At 40.0% G+C, this 22166-nt stretch overlaps 1 protein-coding gene across 14 annotated transcripts in view; it reads left to right on the top strand.

Annotated features, from left to right (window-relative positions):
* Nucleotides 1–22166, top strand: part of itpr1b (inositol 1,4,5-trisphosphate receptor, type 1b) — a 137091-nt gene that overhangs the window by 74805 nt on the left and 40120 nt on the right. For 6 of the 14 annotated variants that reach the window (XM_015347348.2, XM_015347341.2, XM_015347337.2 and 3 more), the window contains 4 exons: nt 1926–1961; nt 2816–2863; nt 5310–5439; nt 7290–7480. In XM_015347348.2, the coding sequence (XP_015202834.2) occupies nt 1926–1961; nt 2816–2863; nt 5310–5439; nt 7290–7480 (405 nt within the window). The remainder of the gene's footprint in view (nt 1–1925; nt 1962–2815; nt 2864–5309; nt 5440–7289; nt 7481–22166) is intronic. The other 8 variants (XM_015347349.2, XM_015347343.2, XM_015347342.2 and 5 more) reach the window with 2 other exon arrangements.

The following is a 22166-nucleotide window of genomic DNA, read 5'->3' as shown; positions in this document are numbered from 1 at the left end:
TTTTTTATCACTCTATCTCTTAATATCGTCATTGTTCCATGTACTAAACCAATGCCACCCAGTTCTACTGCAATAGAACTGCTAAAAGTGGTTTTCTGCTAAAATGAAATGTTGTTTGGCGACTATAGGGGAGGCTTAAAGCCAAGTCCTTGTAAAATTGTCCAATTAAATCAAAGTGTGTGACATTAGGAAAGTAAGTTACCTTTTGATTTAATGGGACTCCAAGGAATCTCGGCTGACTGCAAAGTGCATTAAGTCTCCTTATCCTCGATATGATGGTGAAGGTTTGCAGGACACTTTGCTATTGGTTTCTCAACAGAAGCTTAGCAATGTGAAAAAAATCAAAGTGACTTATTTTTCTACAGGTGTTCTGGTCTTTGAGACCATTTGCACTTTCAATTTATATTAACTGGACACAGTCCACATAGTTTGTTTCGGAGACTGGGTGTGTGTGATTAATTTATTGTTGACTGATTTCACAGCTACAGCAGACAAAAAATCCTTCATGGAAACTTCCTGAGCTCCTTGCCCTGTTTTGACAGTGTTACTTTGACAGTAGCCATATCATTAGCAGGAATGAACGAGGATATAATATTAAATTTGTCAGTAGAACTTCATGATGAATTGAGAATCCAGTGGAACTTTAGTATGTCTTTTGCAGCAAGGTTTGCTAAGAGTAGGCAGTATGGTTAGTATGTACCTGTTCAGCATGTTCAATGCTCTACTAGATGTGTTCTGCACATTTTGCTAGTTTACAGAAACTTTGACATTCGTGGCATTGTGACAAAACACAAATATCTATTTTGGGACAATAAAATACTTTTAATGTTTTCTATGATCACAAAATTGTCTTTTAGGTTCTTGTTACATTTTCTTTTTAAATGTAACAGTATTTTGAAATATTTTTCATTAAACATACACTTTTCACCCTGGCTAGAACCTGCAGTAGTGCGTCTTGTTTTCCTGTCTTTCCTTTGTGAACTTTCTGTGGAATTTGGAAGGAATGGAGTCTAAATCCAATGTAGTTGAATTAATTAAGCCCATGGTGTGATGGGGTTGTAGTTTAGGAATGATTGTCATGGATAATTTAACTGAAATCCTTGCTTTTAATATAGGAAGTGTATCTGTCTTGACATGGGGTTTTGAATTCTCAACAAATTTGTTGGGACATATATTTAAAGTTTTATTGGACAAGAACAAACCTTGTTCTTCCTAAACCAAGCTAGAAGCCAGAAGACTAGACGTTCCCCAAACGAAGGTCTTGTTTGTTCAAATCAATTGGCCTGCCAGAGCACAAACTCACTGAACATGTCTGGGATGCTTATGTGAAAATTGTACATTGTGAGGCAGCCTTGGTGGTGACGTAAAACTTGGCTGAGGTTAAAATGATCTATGTGATTAAACGCAACACAAGAGGTGGCCTTCGTATCTCTTCAATAGGTATCCTTATTCTCCATACATTTTGGCCAGTAATCACCCTATACAGTATATACAATTTTGAGTTCAATCTATAAATCAAGGAGTCCGCAACATACTGTAGATTTCTTGCTAGAATGGTCTAGATTTCCTGTCAGTTGTGATTTCTAGTGGTGTTACAGAATGAGGAAAAACATATTTCATGTTTGGCTTCCCTGTTGTTTCCAGTCAGATGCTTTATTTTCTGTCACCTGATCACCCCATGATTAGCACCGCCAAGACCAGTTGGAGAAATCAAGTCTGGCAGTTGGGAAAGTAGTTAAACAGAATTCTGTCACCACACCTAACTCCTTTGCAAAAGCTGTTTAATCTAAGTTCAGGTGACTTGGCAGCCTGGTGTATGTTTATTAGCTTTCCTGTGGGCAAGGTCATGTGCTTCATGTCTAAAGGTAACACGTCTGCTTGTGCAGACATGTCTCGACTAATGGAAGACTTTTATTTCCAATTAGCTGGTCCCTCCTCCCGAGCCGGAAATCCCAGCTGAGGTGTGTCCAACACCCATATTTGCTTCACAACACAAATATGGGTTGTTGCTGATCTTAGATGTCCTGTGCCTGCATCCCATCAGATAACTACTCCATTCCTTATTTTAGCCATTCAAGAGAAGAAAGCATGTTCCCAGTGTCTTCTCATTTCAAAGCCCTCTTTCTTGGTCGTTCTTTTAATTAATTGTGTCATGGCGTCTCTTGACACAGTTTCTTAAATGGCTGAACAAAGTCTGACTGTTTTCTGGTCTTTTAGGGATTTTGAAAAGAGCAGATCAGGTGTTTTTGGTAACATGAGAAAATGAACTATGTTCTGTCAGCAGCCCAATAACCAGATTTTCAGTCTCATTATATAACCAGGTTCAAACCCATTTTTTGTCCAAGGCTTGTGTTTTGTTTTTTTTCTGGCAGTTTATCAGTAGTCTTATGTAATTAAGGTGGTTTCATTTTAGTTGTTTCTGCAGTGTTGAAATTTGTAAGCTAGAAATAACAAGCAGGTTCATGCAGTAGTAGTGAAGATTCTATTACTTATTACATACTAACAGGTTACTTATCACAAACCCTTTTAACACGGGGTCTTTACTTGAAATGTGCAAAAAATAAAAGTAATAACCATTTTTTGTTTTTCTTTTTGATTTTACTGGACTTTGCTAACCAGTGCACTAGTTGTTTCTGTCAACTTGTCCTGCATGTTTCTCAGCCTGCTATCACCTCCAGTTTAACTGCATGTTATAATCTGCAAGTTTTGTGCATGATGGAAATTATAGCGTTTTGCACTGGTGCCACATTTCGGTTTGCTTTCTTTTTTGAAACGTTTTTTTTTTTGCTTTCCACATTTCTCACCTCACCCTCAGGAGCTTGATCAAAACCAGCCCCAGAAGCAACTGGAGGATCAGAAAAGGGTATGTAGTGCACAGCACGCTGGAAAGCAACACTACCAGTCCTCTCTACCAGTTTTTCTTCATTCCTTCAACATTTGGATGGTTGCTCGCCACAAGGAGTTCAGCATTGACTTTCCCTAACGCATGCAATTTACACTGGAACTTACTAACCAACTGTGTGCAGTGCTGAATGAGAATTGCTGTACATCCATGATACCGGAGGCAAACGTGTATATTTTAAAATTGATTTTAAAATCATACGTGTACCTCCCTTGTAGTGTAACAGTTATATTGCAATACAGCAATTACTTCTTGTGGCCTCAAATAATGAACAAACCTAATTTGTGTTGACCGGCTGATTAAAGAGAGACCTCATTACAAGAAGTGTTCTGCTTGAGGAGTTGTATGAAGCCAGCATATACAGAACTTGAAATTACACTGACTGGGGGATAAAGGCAATAAAATGTCAAATATCACGCCATTTCTTTTCAAGGACAGATGTTACACATTCAAAGCATGGTATTCAGAAGATTACCATGATAGACGAAAGAAACGCTTGCAAAGTCTCAAGGCAGCAGCCTTTTATGTTTAAGAACTGGGTAACTGTACACCTTCACTTTAAATAACCAAAGAAGTGATTCGTGAAGCATGTCTCAGAATGACAGCATGTGCAGGTCCCTAGAGCCTGCAAGGAAAAGAGGGCAGCTGGTGTCTGCAGAATCTGAAACAGACTTTTTATAAAGGAAAATATATTTTTTTCATGTGTGCAAGAATTTGACTTTTTGGCTCATTACTGTGGGCTAGTGGATCTACAGCATGGAGCTTTAATGATTTCCAAAAGAATCAGTTCCATCCTTTGGGTTACAATACCGGTGGTCAGTGCAGTACTCCTTTTTTCTGATGATTCAGTATGCGTGCAATAGGAACTGAAGGAAGGTATTGCAGGTTTAAGCTTTCCCCTTAAAAGAAATATTTTTGCTATGAAAAGTGTCTAATAATAGGTCCCTTTTTATTTTTGTGTTCTCCTAGAACAAGTCAAAATATTTAAGTTAAATTGTAAGATAATATCAATTTGTAGAGAGGCAGGATGATTAATTAAAGAGGTCTAGTAGTGTTTGCATGCGAAACCCTTAATCAGTGCTCATAGATTTATAAGTACCAGAGGAACACCCTGCTACAGTGACCCATCCTTTTTTTTTTTCCTAATTCCCATAATATTTAAATGTGAGAAGATCACCACTTCATATCTCTTCTGGTTTGTCCAATTTGCCTCTCCTTAAAATCCAAAGACACATACTTAACTAATGGCCTAAGTTACAATTTGTCTTAAGCGTCAATTGGAAGCAAGAATTAACATTTTCCAGCAGTAGTTTTTATTTTTAGCCCTCTGGTGGCTGTGATGGATCTGTGCATGGCTAATACTTGATTTACTGTATGCGTGGTGTTAGTTCTAGAGATTCATGTTACAACATTTTTTAGAACTTCTACAGGAGGGTATTTTTAAAATCCCGAATTGACATCACATTCACCCTGCCACAACTGGGATCTTGTTATTTCTCATCTTGGCAATCTTTTCTTTCAAACAATGAGAGTACTCAGCTGAGTGGTTCGATTATGCATGCAATGCAAAGGATGCTGGGCTCACATGGTCTCCACCTGGTTTATCTAGGAAATCTGTTACCAGGAACTCTTTGAAATCATGCCAGCCCAACCCAAGTTCTTTCCCAGACAAGAACAAATTGTTTATTCAGCAAGAGCAGGGCCGAAGTCGGTGCCATGACTCTGTTCACACATTGACCTGATGGTCACTTAATCCCAGACCCATCCTCTAGCTGTGTGCCGCCTGTTTGGAGGTACTGCTGAATAACTGCTTTTTAATTTGTTTTTATTTTTTATCTCCAGGGAATCAAAAAAGCAGTCCTAGAATATTTAGTTTACATTTGCCAGTTCCACTCTCTGGCCTTTCCAATTGCAAGTGAAATCATGATACAAGCAGTGTCCTGAAATATTGGTCTGTTATTGGTCATGTTCAGATGGATCCTGAGATACGCAAAGCACTAGGTGTAGCTGGTTTTTAGAGGGAAATATGTGAATGTTTAACGTTTATTATTCTGAACTTTGATTATTAATATCCCTTTTTGCTTTTTTAATAAAACTGCAATAAATTCGAGTTACTCATGGATGTTTCTAGTTGCTTTTAACTTGACTCCAGATATATTCTTGGTTTTGTGCGTAAACAGTTTTGGCCCATTTAAGTAATAAAAATAAATAACAATTTATCGTTGAATGTTCTGGTTGTGAAGAGTATCTTCATGGCTAATGGCTCTTAAAATCAAGTTGGAAATTAATTATTCTTTCCACATGTGCCCAATGACTCATGACTCTATGAAGATTACTGAAGGATCATTTTGCAACTAATACTGAAAAAGTCTGTTCCCCCCCTCCCCCATACACTTTCCTTCTAAAGGGTGAAGCACTCAGGCAAATTTTGGTGAATCGTTACTATGGAAACTTCAGGCCTGGAGGAAGGAGAGAGAGCATCACAAGTTTCAGCAATGGCCCACTGACCCCAGGTGGACCTAGCAAACCACAGGGAGGTAAGACCAAGGAGCAAGTTGTACATTGAATTGTCTACTGAATGAAGAACAGGTTGTGGGTTTTCAGATCATAGTCCTGCAGGGCCCAACAGGTGTTCGGCAGCTTCATTCCTTGTTTATAACACCCAGCTGAACAATACCAGGAGAGTTCTTAGTGTTGTTCTTCATTACTTGAAAATATCGTTTGCCAACTGTATAATGTCACTGGCAATTTTTTTTTGTTTCAGAAATGAAATTGCACTCTATATTAGTTTCAAACTTTTTTATTTCTTTCCCAGGCAGTAAAAAACTATCACTTGCAGTATACCCATAATCACTTAAACAGTGACAAGTTAATCCTAATAGCTTGCCAATCAGCAATTGTTGAGATATAGAATGAATCTCTTTTTGCTGGCTGGTAGGCCTTCACACTGCTATTTGTTAGTGAATTATTTAGTTAGATGTATTAAAGCCAAGATTATGATGGAAAGTTGCACAAAAACCAAACACCACCAAAGCCCTCTAAGCCTCACTTCTTCAATCCTAATTGTGTAAAATCTGAACGCTTGGCGTTTTCCTCTTTCAGTACTGAAAAGGAAGTAAATAATGTTGCTTATGAATCTGACCCTCAGTTGAACCTTAAAACACATTGCAGTCTTTCCGTGTCTGCTCCGCAGTGAACTGAGGAAAGGCCATTTGGTCAGTACCCTATTTGGAGGCACTGTGTGAATACAACTGCATCTCTCACCAGTTAAAAAGACAGTGAGGGAGAGCTAATTGTGTTTTTTTGCCCTTGTTAACTCTTGCTGTTAAGATGGTTTAGGTATTGCTGCAGAGGATGGGCGGGGCAATTCTTTGCGTTTGGCAAATTTTAAAATAAGAGACTTTTCATGAGTTGATTTTGCATTTTTAATTGTTCACAACAAACTAAAAAAAATTATAAGATATGTTACAATGTATTTTTGTTACCCTGTTCACCATCATTTCCCTTTTCACCCATGAATAGTGCATCAGTTCGTAGTCACACTCTGTCCCAGATTACAGGAAGTATCTCCACGCATTTCAATTCAGGCTTGAAGTTGCTAGGCAACAGGAGATTTCTTCCTCAGAGACTTGTCTTCTGCACCTGTGCAAGTAACGAAAGAGCAGCTTGCTTGCAGCTACAATGTGAACTTGAACATAAACGGAAGCAGGCAAACAATTGGAAAAGCAACCAATATTGATTTCCTGAAGAATGTTTAGTAAAGCACAAAATGAAATTCATAAAAGGACTATTATAATAATCCTAATGCAGCTGTGCTTAAGAAAATTCAAGATAATAGAGGAGTGCTTTCAAAATGTCCATTGTAACTACATTAAAGGCTTTTATCTTTATTACCGATTTTGACTATTTCATGATAAAAGAAGCAATAAAAAAATTGTGCGTATTATATTTCTGGCTGTTGATTGTTGTGTTATGTATTTTAATGCAATATGACCCTGTTAGAAATTAATATTTTTGTTAAAGAGCATTCTATTGTTTAGCCAGGCAAATAAAAGGATGTAAAACATCACTTCCAAGTTAGTCATGTTAGGAATGTCATGGTGCAGTTGTCTAAGCTTCAACCTGCAGTTTAAATGGCATTTATGAATTTTGGGCATGAATTGAAGTTTTTAAAACTTACAGCTTTCCAATTTATTAACCATTCATTTGTACCTTTCCATATGAAAATCATTGTTTTGTGCTGTCAATAAGAACTGTCAGAATGGTAAGAAGTTAAGGCCTTATTGTAAAATTTGTGTCTGTTAAATGTGAATGGCTCATGTGAAAGGACAGACTGTCCAGGTGCAAGGCTATTGCAGGTGACTTTGTGGCCTCCTGTACCTTCCAGGTGGAGGAGGGGGGTCTGGGGTTCTGAGCCGTGGGGAGATGAGCCTAGCAGAGGTGCAGTGTCACCTGGATAAGGAAGGGGCCTCAGACCTGGTCATAGATCTCATCATGAATGCCACCAGCGATCGCGTCTTCCAGGAGAGCATCCTGCTAGCCATCGCCCTGCTAGAGGGGGGAAACACGACCATACAGGTGAGCTCGAGTGGTCTCCTCCTGCCAGCATGCCTCGAGTTTGAAAAGACGTCACAAAGCACGAGGTGTGCCGCTGTTCTTCTTTGTGTTAATGTCTCTCTGATTAAATAACTGCGTTGATTTATGGTGCAAAGTTTACTTCTGTGTCATTGTTAGTGTTCTTGCCCATACATGCCATCAAAGTTATATTGATAGAATGAGTAAGTAATGCACGTTTTCTTAGCTTTACTCAGATCTGACTTAATTGTTTTGCACAACTTATCTGGTATTATATATGATATTAATGAATTGCAAAGTAATCTGAAATTAGTAATGTCAATGTTACTAGCCCCCTGGTTCCGTTTAGGACATAAGGCTGTTGGGACATATAGTAAAATGACATAAGGATGAAAGTTACGACATTATTTATTGGAGAGTACTGTGTCTTGGTCCCTTTTAGCTGTGCCAGCAGCTAATAGGTTGTCCCTTTGTCAGGCTGCTCTTTTTTATTTGTTTGATTCATGACGGCTCCATGTAGTTGCTTGTGTGTGCGACATAAACAGTTAATTCCTTTAACCAATATTTGTGCATGGCAGACCTAGTATACTGGAAAGCTATTTGAATACTAGGGAGGTAGTGAAGAACAATTTGTTGCTCTGAAATGGTCTTGAGATGTCACTCATAAGATGATTACCAAACTGAAGGGTCGCATTGCTTTTTTATTTTTTTTCCCCCATTTGTCCTCATTGTTGGTTCAGCTTTTGTGCAGCCACTGACTCGGGTCAAACTGAGAAGTGAAGAAGTAGATCTAAACCTTTGCTTTGTTTTCCTCTGTGAGAGCTTAGATTGTTTTGCCGTGAGGGATGGTGGTTCCTCAGACATTAATGCAATTTCCAGTGCTAGATTGATGTGCAAGTTATGGCTTGATTGTGATAAAAAAAATTAGGAAATGAGCAGAATTACTTTCATCACTGTGTTCGTCCAGCTGAAACCTATAAACGGATTGTGAGACGGAAAAGATTTTTCTCTTAGCTGTGCACACCCAGATGATGAAAGTGATAAAGACATTTTTTGCTAATATTATCATCAGTTTTTGCCAAACTCCCTTGCCACCAGAGGGGTCACATAAACCTGGTTTATTAACAGTTCCCTTCCGTTTAAGGACACTCATCTCCCAGTTGCTGTGTTAATAATTCAGTGAGGTGCCATCCATCTGAAGGATGGGTTACTTGCTAGATGAGCCCTCGACTGATCAGACACACAGCAGGGGTTGTGTCAGCAGGCAGGAAGCTCATCGGGACCTTTAATTGATCGTCTGCTGGATTAGTTCCAGGCAGCTGCAGAGACAAGAACAGTTTCCTTTTACCATTTCGGAACGTAGAGAGCAGGGCTCAGGTTGCTTAGGCAACTGATCACTTAAGAAACCTCTCTGCTAGGTAGAAGCAAAAAGCAGGGTCTGCTTTTAGGGCAAGTGCGTTTGCCCAGCTTCACACGATATTTGAGTGTGCTTGCGCAAATGGGTGGCTTACATAATCAGATTATATTTACACAGCCCTTCTACCTGATAATACCAAGCTTCCCACGATTGCATACAAAGATGCTCACGTGACGAGTTACATAAGCCGCGCTTCACTGAACAATGCAGAAAGGCTCAGGCTTCAAAACATTCCAGGTCCCGAAGTGGGTCAGGTTTTACCAGCATAAATGGAACAACCTGAGGAGGTGTGTTCTGAGCCGCAGAGGGGATAGAGGTTTCTGTTTCAAGACGTGGACGAACTACATTTTTCTGTCTGCTTAGACCTGCACTGAAGAGTATAGACCGCCTTTTATTTGCTTTTACTGTAGCTGGTTGTGCTTTGTTCTTTCTTCTCTCTGTGCCTTAATGTCTTGCAGTTTATTTTCTTTCTTTTTCCAGATTATCCATTATAAATTATCTGCTTTTGTTTTTTAAAATATGCCATACCGTAAATTACTTTCAGGTTTTTCATGAAGTCATATGCTTTTAGATGACTACAAATTTTGATTATGAAGTCATTGTGCATAGAGGACATTCATGATATACTGTATGGCTGTCCATATGTTGGAATCAATTGTGTAACTTATACAAATTGTGAGGCACTTGGTAGTAGATGGAATAACCCTTGGGTATTTCTGGTTTAGTCCTAAACTACCTAAAACTGGAAAATTTAGAATATGTTTCAAGCAATACTTTATCAAATGCAGTCATTGTGTATGATACAGTCATCTGGTTTTCATACATTGAGCCACGTATTGGTTCTTTTGCCAGAGGTCTGTGTGTTACTGTACTTCTTTCTGAGTATTTTTCCCCCATGTGTTTTGGCTGCCTGGCTACAGATCTTTCTGTAACAATGAACAATCATTGAGTTGGTTAAAATTTGTATAGGCTTTTGGAGTGCTGCATACCAAACACCTACAGACTATTCCCAGGAAATGGTGAAACGTAAGCTGTTTGTCAAAGGCTGCTCGCCACTGACCTTATGCCAGTACTCTGAGTATCCTTGTCATGGTAGATGATGTTGTTAGTTGAAATGGGTGTTCTTCCAGTCACAATAACCTCTTAATTCGCGGTTGCAAAGACTGTGGTTTGTGTTTGCGTCTGTGTAAGATGGTCTGTGATGCGTCTACCACCCTTAAAACTTCTCCAGATAACAACCTGAGGGTGCTCTAGCCAAGAGGAAGTCTGCCGACCAGGCCTCTCACTCTCCCACAATTGAGGCCGTGCCTTACTATCGCCTTTTTCATACCACGTTTTCCTCTAGACTAGCTTCTCCTTTTCTGTTGCTTAATCTCTTTTTGCTGTTTTTGTTCTGTCTGGATGTTGCCCTTTCAGTTTTTATATTAAAAGTCAGGCAAGTTTAGAAAGTGTGATGCAAAGTGGCAAAGCAACATTTGTTCCAACTTTCTATATTATTAATTTGGCTGCTGCTTTTAACCCAATCGACTTTAATCCCCTTCTAAAGCTGGGGATTTTCCTAAAGCAATTTTAAGGTGCTTGCTCAACAGTTCTAAAGCAATACCACACCTGGGATTTGAACCCACGACACTCAAGGTCAGGAGAATAGAGCCTTAACCACTACTCCACACTGCTGACAAGACTTATAAATGGAGGTTTGGGTGAACTTTAATTTGAAATGGAAAAAGTAGAGTTTGTACTGGGCAGAAAGCTTTGAAAGTCATTCTGATAGTCTTAGGCCTTGCTTGTTTTTTCCTGTCCTCAGTTAACTGAAATCAGTCACATCTGGCAGCTGACAGACATGAACCAGTGGGAGTGTTGAACTCACTAGCCTCTCCAGACTTCACTGTGTGGGAAACCCCAGCTGCATGAGGAGTTGGGAATGAACCTGACCACTGTGTTACACAGGATGACTGTGCGCCAGCAGTGTTGTCAAATCCCATTATCAGTGTCTTTGGCTCCAACTGTCGATGTGCTAATTTCTTTGCCTTATTCCGGTTTGTCTATCAGCTATCCACATTGCGAGGTCAGCCGTGACCCACAGAATGATCTGCACAGATGTGTTATGTGAGAATGCTCTCAGAAAGTTGAGCTGAAGCTCTCTGTTCTGTCCTCTCTGGTCCTCTTGAGGACTTTTTCTCCTGCCAGCTGGAGCCTGCCTAAGAATACTCATTGCACTTTTTGAGAATATCCCCTTCCACATCTCTCGAGGACTATTATATGAATTTAACTAGAACAGCTAAGTGCTCAGCCACTTTAGACTGGTGGATTGGAACAAATGCACCACAGATTTTGAGGTCTTAAAACTGCTTCCTGTAACAAGTTCATTTATGCAATATTTCTTTTTTGGGACTAGTATAACAAGGTTCATGAACAGCAAAATTTTGCCTTCGCAGTCATAACTCACGATATCACTGTCAGGGACAGAGTTACATTTTCACTGCTCTTTATTTCCTCTGGTGTTGGCCGCAATGCCTGCGGAACGTTAAAAAGCCTCCCTGTTTCATAATTCTTGGCAGCTTTTATAGGAACAAATGCTCTTTGTTGTTGGATCACGTATGGCACATAGCAAATTTAAAATATATCAGCAGATGCATCACATTTCTCTCTTATATAATGTTGGGTGGTTGCCCTTGTTTTTGGACAGAAGCTTTTTGTTTTTTAAAATGAAAAGCAAGAGAAAACATGCTAGCTGCCCTTCTGAGCGCTTTGTTTGTGGTAGGATAATCCCATTCGGTAGTCAAGCTGACTGTGAGCTCTGCGTCTGTTTGGAATGACAGGAGGTTAACTGAAAAAGAAATTAAATTTCCCGAATGCAGTATCTGCATCATTGGATGAAAAGAAACAGCCACGTTACGAGATACAAAGGAAATTAGGCCAGATCACAACTAGCATGCAAAACGCTTTTCAAACTCTTCTACAGGTATTCTAGTTATTTTCTGTACTACGGTTTTGAGAACATTTTCACCAAACCATTTAATTAAGGATTTTCTCATTCTGGTATAATTACACTTGACCTGATTCATAACCACATTAAAGTTGAATAATTTCTTGAAATGAGTTATCAGGTTAGGGGATCGCCTCCCACCTTTAAAAATATGCAACTCTGAGATTTTGGATGAATGGGGACGTATAATTTTTTATACAAGTGTGTCATGAATCTGCTTTAAGACGTTTAGTCAATGAAAAAGCCTTCCTTTCCTCTGAGGTGATACAAGTTGCACAAAGGTGAATTAGCAAAGGAAGCATGTTCAGGTGAACCTGAAAACTTAGGAATCAAGGAAGTTCCACCTGAAAATCATCTAGTGTTTTAGTTTATTTGGCATTCTACCTGACATTGGATGGAATAATGTAGAGAAAAGAACCTGTTGATTGTGCTTACAGTCCCAACAAATCGACAAGTGTCTATGAAGTCAAACCATGTGATAATTTGAAAATGGTAGGCTTTTGTACTCTAGCCACCTGGATGGCAAGGGTAAAAGCACTGTAGATCAGTGGTTCTCAAAATGTGGTATGTGTACCACTTGTGGTACGTGGAGTGCCCCCAGGTGGTGTGCCAGATAACCCTGGGAATTTCTTGTGTGGACTGAAATATTTTTCAGCTGTAATTTACTTAATCGGTTTCAGAAAGCTTGAGATGAATTTTCATATTTTCTATTTTAATAAAATTAGTTTGTGTCAAATACGCAGCCTATGTACTTGGTTATGTTGAAACAGCGTGTGCCCTACTACTTGAGTGTTCATACTCCTCTCGAGCTTTCAGAGACACACCTTGGCGCCAAGTTCGCCAATAGAAAATGTGATTTAAAAATGAATACCTCGCAAAAATCAAGTATTATGTCATGGCTGAAAGGAATAGATGCCAAGAGTACCGACGGCAGCTCCGATAGATCACACACACCCGATGAGAACAAGCAGGATTATACGTCGGCCACTAGGGTTAGTATATTTGAACATCAAAAAAAGAAGACACCCTGAGAAACCTTCCAATTGAATTATCTGGGAAGGGGGTTGGGATGGAGAGGGTTTTCAAAATATCCCATGTTTTATGTTCATTGGTAAAGGTTTATTCCATAAAGAGAAGAGAGGAAACGCAACGTTACATAAAACATGTAACTGTGATGATGTTTAACTGTGTGAAATGTATAAGTCCCCTCTGTTGCAATAACAGTATCCTGTGTTTTGCTGCCAGATTTTACAAAAGAATCTGTTTATTTGGTTGACAAACTCTCTTCTCGAATTGCCTTTTTGTGTTTGTATGAGTCAACATGAGATTGCAAATCAAGTACACCTTTATTTGCCATGTAGGCAAACATACCAGGCTTACACACCAAACATTCAGCTCCCTAGTCTTCTCTGCCACTGTCTATTTTTTATTTCTGCTGTGAATTTACACTTTTGCTTTGGCATTGTTTGAGGGTAGGAAAATGAGAAACAGAATAGGGAGCCTTTCAAGGGAATACTTCTGCACTGCACAGATGTAAAGACACTGACATTGACGCCCGATTTCACTCTCTCATGACATAATCATATAATACAGGATGAAAACTAAATTACAACGTAGGTCGCGACGCAAACTAGAGAACTTAAGAAATACTCTCTTTTTCTAACTATCTTTCTAACTTTTGTTAATTATTCTTCATGGTGAAAATAATGGGTTCGAAATCCCTGACATTTCTGGATATTTGAAAATTTCTCCCAAACGGAGATATAAGGATCAAAATAGAGGACACGGCCGGGAAAATCTGGATGTATGGTAACCCTATCAGCCACCGACACTAGCTCTTCTGCTGACACAGATAGCACTGCTAGTGTGAGCATGCATTGGAAAACAGCTACAAAGTGGTACAATCCAAATTAACTAAGTGCTCAGTGCTATTTGTGTGTGTGAGTGTGTGCGTGCGCACGCTCATGTTGATCATTGAGGTTTTCTGTGGTTCCTATGAGGTGACTTGTAGGTGGTACTTGGATGCTTTGGTTTGATCAGGGGTGGTACGTGGTCCAAAACATTTGAGAACCACTGCTGTAGATTAATCTTTATCCATCAAAACAGTTGCTTGTTTTGATTTTTGTGTCTAAATGTTGGCCATTTTTCCTCAAATTAAATAAAACATCTTCCTGAAATCTCACAGTGTTCCTCTTTAGCATGTCAAGCTGACATCGTTTTGTGTTTTTGACGTGGGTGATTAGCTTAGACTGACTTCCTCTGTTTGCACATTCCGTAGCATGAGTTTTTTTTTTTTCAAACCCCTCTGCACATCATTCCTTTCCTGTAGGGGAATTTCTTCAGTTTGTCATGAATTGCTTTCCAGAGTTATGCATGGCTGTCACTCTTAATGACCATGTCCGTTGTGGTTTCAGTAATTTATCGGACCTTTACATTTAAAACGGGCCAAAGCGTCTTGAAACTTGTCGCGCAGAAGTGGGTTTTTGTGTTCGTCACCATGTTCGCTATGTAGGCTATCTCCCAAGCTGCTTGCGAGAATCCTTTGCAGAGCTTGGCCTATTTTGCTTCTCGAGACCTACTCTTGAGTCACCGAATGCTTGAAAGGGCAGGCATCGATGAGCAATACCGTTTCTGGAGCTGGCAATGATGCGGCACTTCCATATGCCCAGTTAACACACGGCACCCACACAACTGGAGCAACTGGAGGCGGAGAGCCAGCATGCAATGTGACGAAGCTCCAGGCCTCTACTTCCACCATGGTGAAACTCTCTCCTCTATTCCTCACGAGGTGCTGTTGCATAGTTAACAAATTATGTTTCAGAACACCTCTGCCCATAAAGCAAATATTTGACATCCAGTAAGATAAAAAAGCTGTTTGTATCTGAAGTTGTACACTTTGAAAAAAACAGAGCATTTCCTAAATTCAAGAAAATGTGGCAAAGATCCCCCTGTATATAATTTCTTTGAAAATGAGAAGTGGTCAGAAACTGACATCATAGTAACCGAGTCCATTTAGAGAAGTATTTTTTTTTAATGTTTGGGAATTGCATCTGCACAAACCCTGTGATCCTGGCTAAATTTCATTTCTGGTGTGGTCAGTCTAAGCTGCCTAAATTTCTCCCTTAGTTCAATAGGTGAAATCATTTTTTAAGTCATGATCAATAATGTAGATTAATTGAAAGTACAGAGGGGCTACTGAGCATCATGTAGATGCAGTTTCACTTCAGTGGGACAAGAAGTGAGTTTCTCCCAACAGGTGAAGTAATTTTGGATCCTTCTGAATGAGTAGCGCTATGCATTGATGTGCCTGACCAGTGCAGAACCTTGCAGTCATCACAGATCTCCAGCCTCCTGAAAACATCCCATTAATACTAAGTGCAGGAAGTGCTAGTAATGAAATTAATTATATATAAATTATGATTGAAAGGAGATTTTATATTATATTGACTATGATAAGTAAATGAGTCTACAATAAGGATGTTTTGAATATATTTGAAGACCAAACACAACTTTTTGTTATAAAGCATATTGACATTCCATTCATTTTTTGATTCACGTAAGGTATCATGCAAATGATCTCTCTCCTTTAATCTGAACACTTTCAGGCCACAGGGAAGGTCCCAGGTTTTCTCCAGGAAGTATTTATAGAAATCTTTGGCTCAGCATCTTGATTTTTTCTCATGCTACTCCAGCTGACAGTGTTCCAACAGATGGAGTCAGAGGTCATCCAAGGCCGGGTGATAAAAACTAATGACATTCTCTGAGGAGAAGTGGAGTTGCTGGGAAGGATTCTGGACACGTATGAATGTTAGCTTCTTAGTATCAGTATTGATAATAGTGAGAAATTGAAAGAAAGCTACAGCAGTGAGCAACCTTAAAGGTTCACTAAAAGAGTTTTCGAAATAACGTGTAGCTCAAGTAATAGTATTAATAGTATTAGGGTGGATGGGGAGTGGGGTGGGATCTGAGAAGTCTTGCCAATGGAAAATCCTAGAAGACACCCCAATAGAGAGAGAGACAGCTCATTCCTGCCTCTCCCCTTTCATTGACTCCTCAGGTTACGCACGCACTACAGTTCGATCTCCTAATCATACTTGCGCAACACGGTGAACGATTCGCTTGTGACCTACATACCTCGGCGAACTAAGGGTAGCCAAAAATTAAATGGAAAAAAAAAACTTGGCTGTGCACAAGATCGCCCGTTTAACTGGAAGGCCCACAGCTTAAAGAAAATGAATGCATGTTTTGAAAAATGTTTAAGAAGAAAAGTCATGATGCACAAGCCCTTAACCACATATGTCAAAAGCGTTAATCTGATCGTAGATATAGGATCTGTATGATGTACTGTACGCCAGCTGAGTAATTTCTCAGTGCAAAGTATTCCGCAGCCTCCTGCAATGTTGTCTTCAGCGTCCCCAGTGGAAACCAGCCAGCTAAATGTGGGCGTATTTTTGTGAAAAAGTCTGGTCAAGTATTTGCTCAATTATATAAGCGACACATGCGCAGTTGCCTCTTTGTGCCCCCTCTATGACGTCAAAACAGCTGCCTTGATAATAGATGTCAACGGCGCAGCCTGTGCATACTAACAAATGCAAGGAGCTCCCTGCTTCGCTACTGTTCCTTCCCTTGTCAGTTGTATTTAAGATAAACAGATTTCAGCTGCGTTAATGGGCAGGCTTGTAGGGACTCCGACTCGTTAATGAATCCAAATTGTTTAGCTGATTGTTAATCGTGACCCTTATACCCACTAATTTCTTTCATGTTGTGGTAGATAATGGGACCAGTTTATCCTATTATAGTAAATACTAAATAAACTAGTATTTGGACTTGCTAGTTCGATTAGTTCTCGTTCTTACTGCTGAAATTCAGTGGCTTAATTTATTAAATAAGGACATTTGTTTTTGTAAGTCAAAGTTCATTAATATGGCACAAATGCTGCTCCCAGAGAAGGAACATACTGTATGTAGAGTAGTATCTGGAGTAGGAGAGAAGAGAGGGGTGAGAAGCATGGAGGAATTGTTAGAAGCCTTGTATTAATTGCATGTTAACCTGAGATCCAACTAGCCACCCATCCATCTTCTTACCACTTCTTTCCAATTCAGGGTCAAAGGGGAGCCAGAGTCCATCTTGCCAAGCAACCAGAACAAGGCAGGGCACACTCTGGATGAGACGCCAGTCCATCACAGGGCAGACACAAAGACGTACGCATTCACACCAGGGCCAATTTTCCCAGAAGCCAGTTAGCTTGCCAGTATGTTTTTGGACTGTGGGAGGAAACTGGAGCACTGGAAACCCATGCCGGTAGCTCTCCAGGTCTGCTATTGAACCCAAGGCCCCAGGACTGTGACGCAGCAATGCTGACCACTGCTCCACAGTGCCAGTTTGTTCCAACCATCCAACTACATTTTTTTCAAAATAATGACTTCTGTGCATCTGTCCTATTAAATAATAGTTTTTGAACTGCATGAGCCCACCACAAAGATCTGACTCGTACTGAGATTTGTGAAATCATTGTAACTTTTAAATTTGCTCCAATACGTTAGTATGCACCTGCCTTGAAAGCACTAGAGCAGGCAAAGGCAGAAAAGACTGCTTATCTCCAATAAATGCCCAGTTTGTGTCTTGTCCCAATGAAATTATCTCTATCAGCCTTTTCCCTGCTACAATACAAGGCCGTAAGACTTTGTCTCTGCTACAGGAAAAGGTTGTAGGTTATGGTGATTGACATCTTCACAGTGTTAACAGCGAGAACTATTTTTAAAACTGGCATCAGATACTTCTGTTACTGATATAGTTTTCTTTTTTCATAATGCCCTGCTTTTGCATCTGTCAGACCTGTCACCAAATCCGTTATCCTTAGTGCCATTAGGAACATAACGTTTTTAGTCTCTCAAACCACCAAGCGCAAAAAAGATGAGAAAAAAGCGACTACTCTTTCTCTGAGGCAAAAACTGTGATAGGAAACCAAAGCGTCGTGCTTCAGAGGCCAGAAGTGTTGTCATATACTAGCTCATGCCTTTAGACTGCGAGGAAGGCAAGGAAATGTCCATAAGCACTTCCTGTAGAGGGAGGGTGGTAGGGAGTGAGGGGAATGAAAGAAAAACTTGGGAATGAAATATTGTGAATGACATTTCCATGATTCCACCTACAATGGTCGTCCACCCACAACTGCCAGCTTCATTTGCTCCTGCTTTTCAAAACAAGCTGGCTAATGCCAGCTCTGAAAGGCGCGAGAGTCCTCAGAGCTCATTAAATCCCCCTCTCCGGCGCGCTCCTCTGCCTGCAGTGAGAGAACATGTAGGTTATAAATAGAAGTTATATAACATCCCTTTGTTGATGCCAAGTGCCGGGACAGAAGGAGGGGGGGAATCGGCATGACCTTGTTTTTCAGAATAGACCGCCCCCGCCTGCCTGTTGAACATTCTTATTCCACCGAGGGATCATCACTAAAAAGCCTGGCAGGACTTCATTATAAATTTACAGAGGAAAAAAAAAAAGAGAATTCTCACCAGAACTGGGGTAGGCCTCCCCCACAGCCCTGTGCACCTCCCTCTTATGAAACAACTTTATGGTGCCGTAGTGCGCAGTAAAGTCATCCCCGCCGAGTCCTGATATGTTAGCCAACCTACGCTTCACACGCTAGGCCAATCGATACACGTTTAAAAGTCCTGCACTTGATCTGAAGTAGGAAGGGGAGAGTACAGGTATTGAAAGCCGTGTAATAATCAGCACTCACAGAAAGCTGTCCCATTGCAATTACACACGGCTGCTTTTGCTGAACACAGCATTACACCAGAGTGGCCCTCTGCATCTAATGGCAGCTTGACGAATCCACTTTTCAATAACCTCAAGACATTGATTCTGGCACGATGGTGCAGGTGTGCAGAATAAGAAGCAAACGGCCTTCTTTGAGGCAGCTCTACTGCCTTTAGCACATACAGGGAGCTATTCCCATCTTTTCCAGCAACCTATCGGGGTGCAAGATGAATTCAAAGCACATATGATGCCACTCGTTGAGAGACGAAGTGGAGCAGCTTGAAACCCAGCTGGAAGTGTAGGGTAGTTCCGTTCCTTATAGGGAAGGTCCATAAATCCATAAATAGAAGGGGTTTTCTTCCCATATACACGGATTCCGTGCCTGTCACCTGCCTTGGAAAAGTTTACATGAGCCCTTCCAATTTTAGGTTCAGGGATTTTCCCATTCATCTCTGCCTAGATTTGTGAATTCATAGTTGCATTTGTGACCAAAGAGCTTTCCATACTGACAAGCAAATTTAGAACTGCAGTAACAATCTAAAACATTGGGGGAAAAAAATAATGGTGTTAATAAAATGGGTCATGGAGTGCTTATTTTACTGGGGTTCTTTTAAAGTAGAGACCCTTGTTTACACAGGGTGTGCTAAAGGGTGTGTTTGTGAACGATATATTATCAAATGTACTATAAATCTATCAAATATGCATTTTCAAAACATTGCTTTTAGTTTTTGTTTGTTGCAAAACAGTTCTTCACTCCAAAATGTCTTTTCCAGCCTTTGCCAGCTCAGGTACCTGTGGGAGGTTTTCCCCGCTTGCTAAGATAACGTAAAAGATGGGCATGAACAGTATTGGATAACGCAAAGACTTGCAAGCTGGCCGAGACCCCCCGTGTGTTGCTCGTCGTGAAGCGAATGAATGTTTGTTCGATGGACTTTGCAGATAGCCCCTGGCAGAGGCAGCTGACCTTAATCCACGGGCAGAGTGTGAGGTGAATGTTATGTAAGTGGCTCAGGTTTCCAAGGTTTCCAATGGGTGAAGGCATTGGCGAGAGCTGTGATGTGCACAGGGGATAATTGTAATCTGATTGTTATTATTCCAGCTCAACCTACCACAGAGGCTTCCTCTGGCTGTCTCTCCTCCAGAACTGTCGGCTCAGATTGACAGCACCTAGTGCTTGGACAAAATTCGCAAGGTTTGCCCACACCACAGACCTGCAACTAGAGCTTCCCTGCACGTTTTCTTTCTTGCGCCAGTTGTCATTTTTTGGATAAAATGTGTGTAATGTTATAAATTAGAGTTGGGACCTACTTCAGCTAATGTACTGCAAAAGGAACAAATATAGCTTAATTTCTTGCTAAAAAGAATATTGTTTACAGTTTTCAGATGATAGACCCATATTCATGTGTGCTAATAATTTCTTCTTTTTTTTTGAGGACTCTTAATTTCAAATCTCTTTCTGCTGTCTAGCTATCAATAACATGATTCTGTTCCACCAAGTTTCAACTTCAGTATAATTACTCAGTTTTTAGGATGACAAAATCTAAACCTCTGGCACTCTAATCCAAAAATGTGGATATAATCTAAAGATATAAGGACATACTGTACACAGTCCATACTTCCACAGTTGAAAGTCTTTCAAGATTTTTCAGTAGGTTTGTGGCAACAAATATGTCAGTACAAGGCACAGTCCACATTTAAAACCTAAAATATTATTCACTCACATACTGCTAATATCACAGTTTACAGTGCTATAAAGTGGGTCAGATTACCTCTGAAAAATGTTTCTTGAAAATCAGGGGCTCCCCCTCAGTAGCAAAATCGGAGAACCGTGCATGTCTGTATATATATCCAAGCTTCACTCTGCCAACAGATGTTTTATGTCTTGGAGGTTATAATGCAAATCAATACAGTATGTAAAGTAACTTTGCTTACTTACTCCTTGTAAGTGAGCACTGACAATGTTGTCGTAACTTTAAGACATGATTATTTACCACTCCTTTGTCCGCGGAGGTTGTTAAATGAATGCTTCAGCTGTAAGTGGCAGTGAAAGCCCTTAAAAACCAAGCTTCAAATAATAGTCAGAATTATATTTGTGTACAAGCTTTGAGTTGCAATGTAAGGTTTCACCGGAGGTACATGGTAAGGGTTAGAGTTTTGGTATAGTAGTAAAGGCACGTTGCAGTGTATTAAGGAAATCTGTTACTGAAATAGAAAAGAATTTACATGACTGATTTATTATGACATTTGTAGCAATAACTTTGGTTTCCAGTCTTTCACGGTCATCAGTCACGATTGCTATAGCATGCATTGTGTGTTCTGTAGTTTATATACACAAAGGAACACCTTTTGCAATGGAAATTATTGGATGGTTTGTGCAGAATTATTGAAGAGGTTGAAAGTTGTTCTTTTTTTTTTGTTTGCTACACCTTGAGCAGGAAATTGACAGAGCAACAGTAGCTCGTAGTGTCCTGATCATGGTGATCTTGAGGTGAGATTGATATCTCAGTGAAAATTACCTCTTCCTGTCACTTGTTACATACAGATTAGTCCACTAGTTTTTGAGTCAGCAATTTGGGTATCCGAACCCCTTGCACACCTGAACTGCACTGCATACTGGGTTGTTCTGCGGCATATTGAAGGAGTGGTTGGTCACCAAAAGTGCCCTACTCAATGAAATATGGGAAAAAATGTTTTTTATTGCATGCTGGTGGTGTACTTGTGGTTATCTCACATGTTGCAGATTGTTGTCTATTTCAGTTCAAAGACAAATCTCTTTTTCTGCTGTTTGGATTGCGATTAGAGATATCCAGGCTTAAAATTAATTACATTTTCTTGCGGTCCCATCTATTGTCCAGGTGGCCAGTGTCAGTTAATGATCTGAGGTACAGTTTGTTAAATTGCAAATGTCTATGATTCAGTGCAGTTTTCCAGATGGGACTGGCTTGATCTTGGCTGCGTTGTTTACTTCTCTAGCTGGAGAAAGACTGAGAGGAGCTTTGATTCCGTAAGAAGGTTGCTTATGTAAAAAGCTTGTAAAAATGGTCTAGATACCAGCTGATATCTCTTTCTCACACATAATTACCGGACTGGCCCTAAACTGCAGGGCAGGATTGTCCTAATTTTTTTTTCCAACAAGTGTAATTCTGCCGAATTTGCCTTTACAGTAACCCTTCCAATAACTGCTTAGCAGATTACCGAGACCTTACGTAAAACAGGAGTGTCGGATGAAAATGGGGCAGGATTTGTCAGTGTGATTTGAATAAAATTCATTACATTAATGGAGATCATTGATTGCGTTTAACTTAACCTGCGCTTGTCAGGTTTGGAACTTGGCAGAAAAGGAATGAAGTACATTGATTTAATCATAGTGCCATTCATCCTCTTCTTTGTTGAGGCTATTTATTGAAATGGAAGAGAATCAAATGGCTGTTTTCTGATGGCTCAGTTACCATTTTATAGCAACTTTCCTAGGACACAGGAGCTTGTGCAGATAATGAGTGACTTGAACAGAGGAAGTTCATACTAACAAG

This window comes from Lepisosteus oculatus, chromosome 4 (assembly GCF_040954835.1).
Source record: "Lepisosteus oculatus isolate fLepOcu1 chromosome 4, fLepOcu1.hap2, whole genome shotgun sequence".
In the NCBI taxonomy this organism is placed as follows: domain Eukaryota; kingdom Metazoa; phylum Chordata; class Actinopteri; order Semionotiformes; family Lepisosteidae; genus Lepisosteus; species Lepisosteus oculatus.
This window is presented reverse-complemented; position numbering and strand designations above follow the sequence as displayed.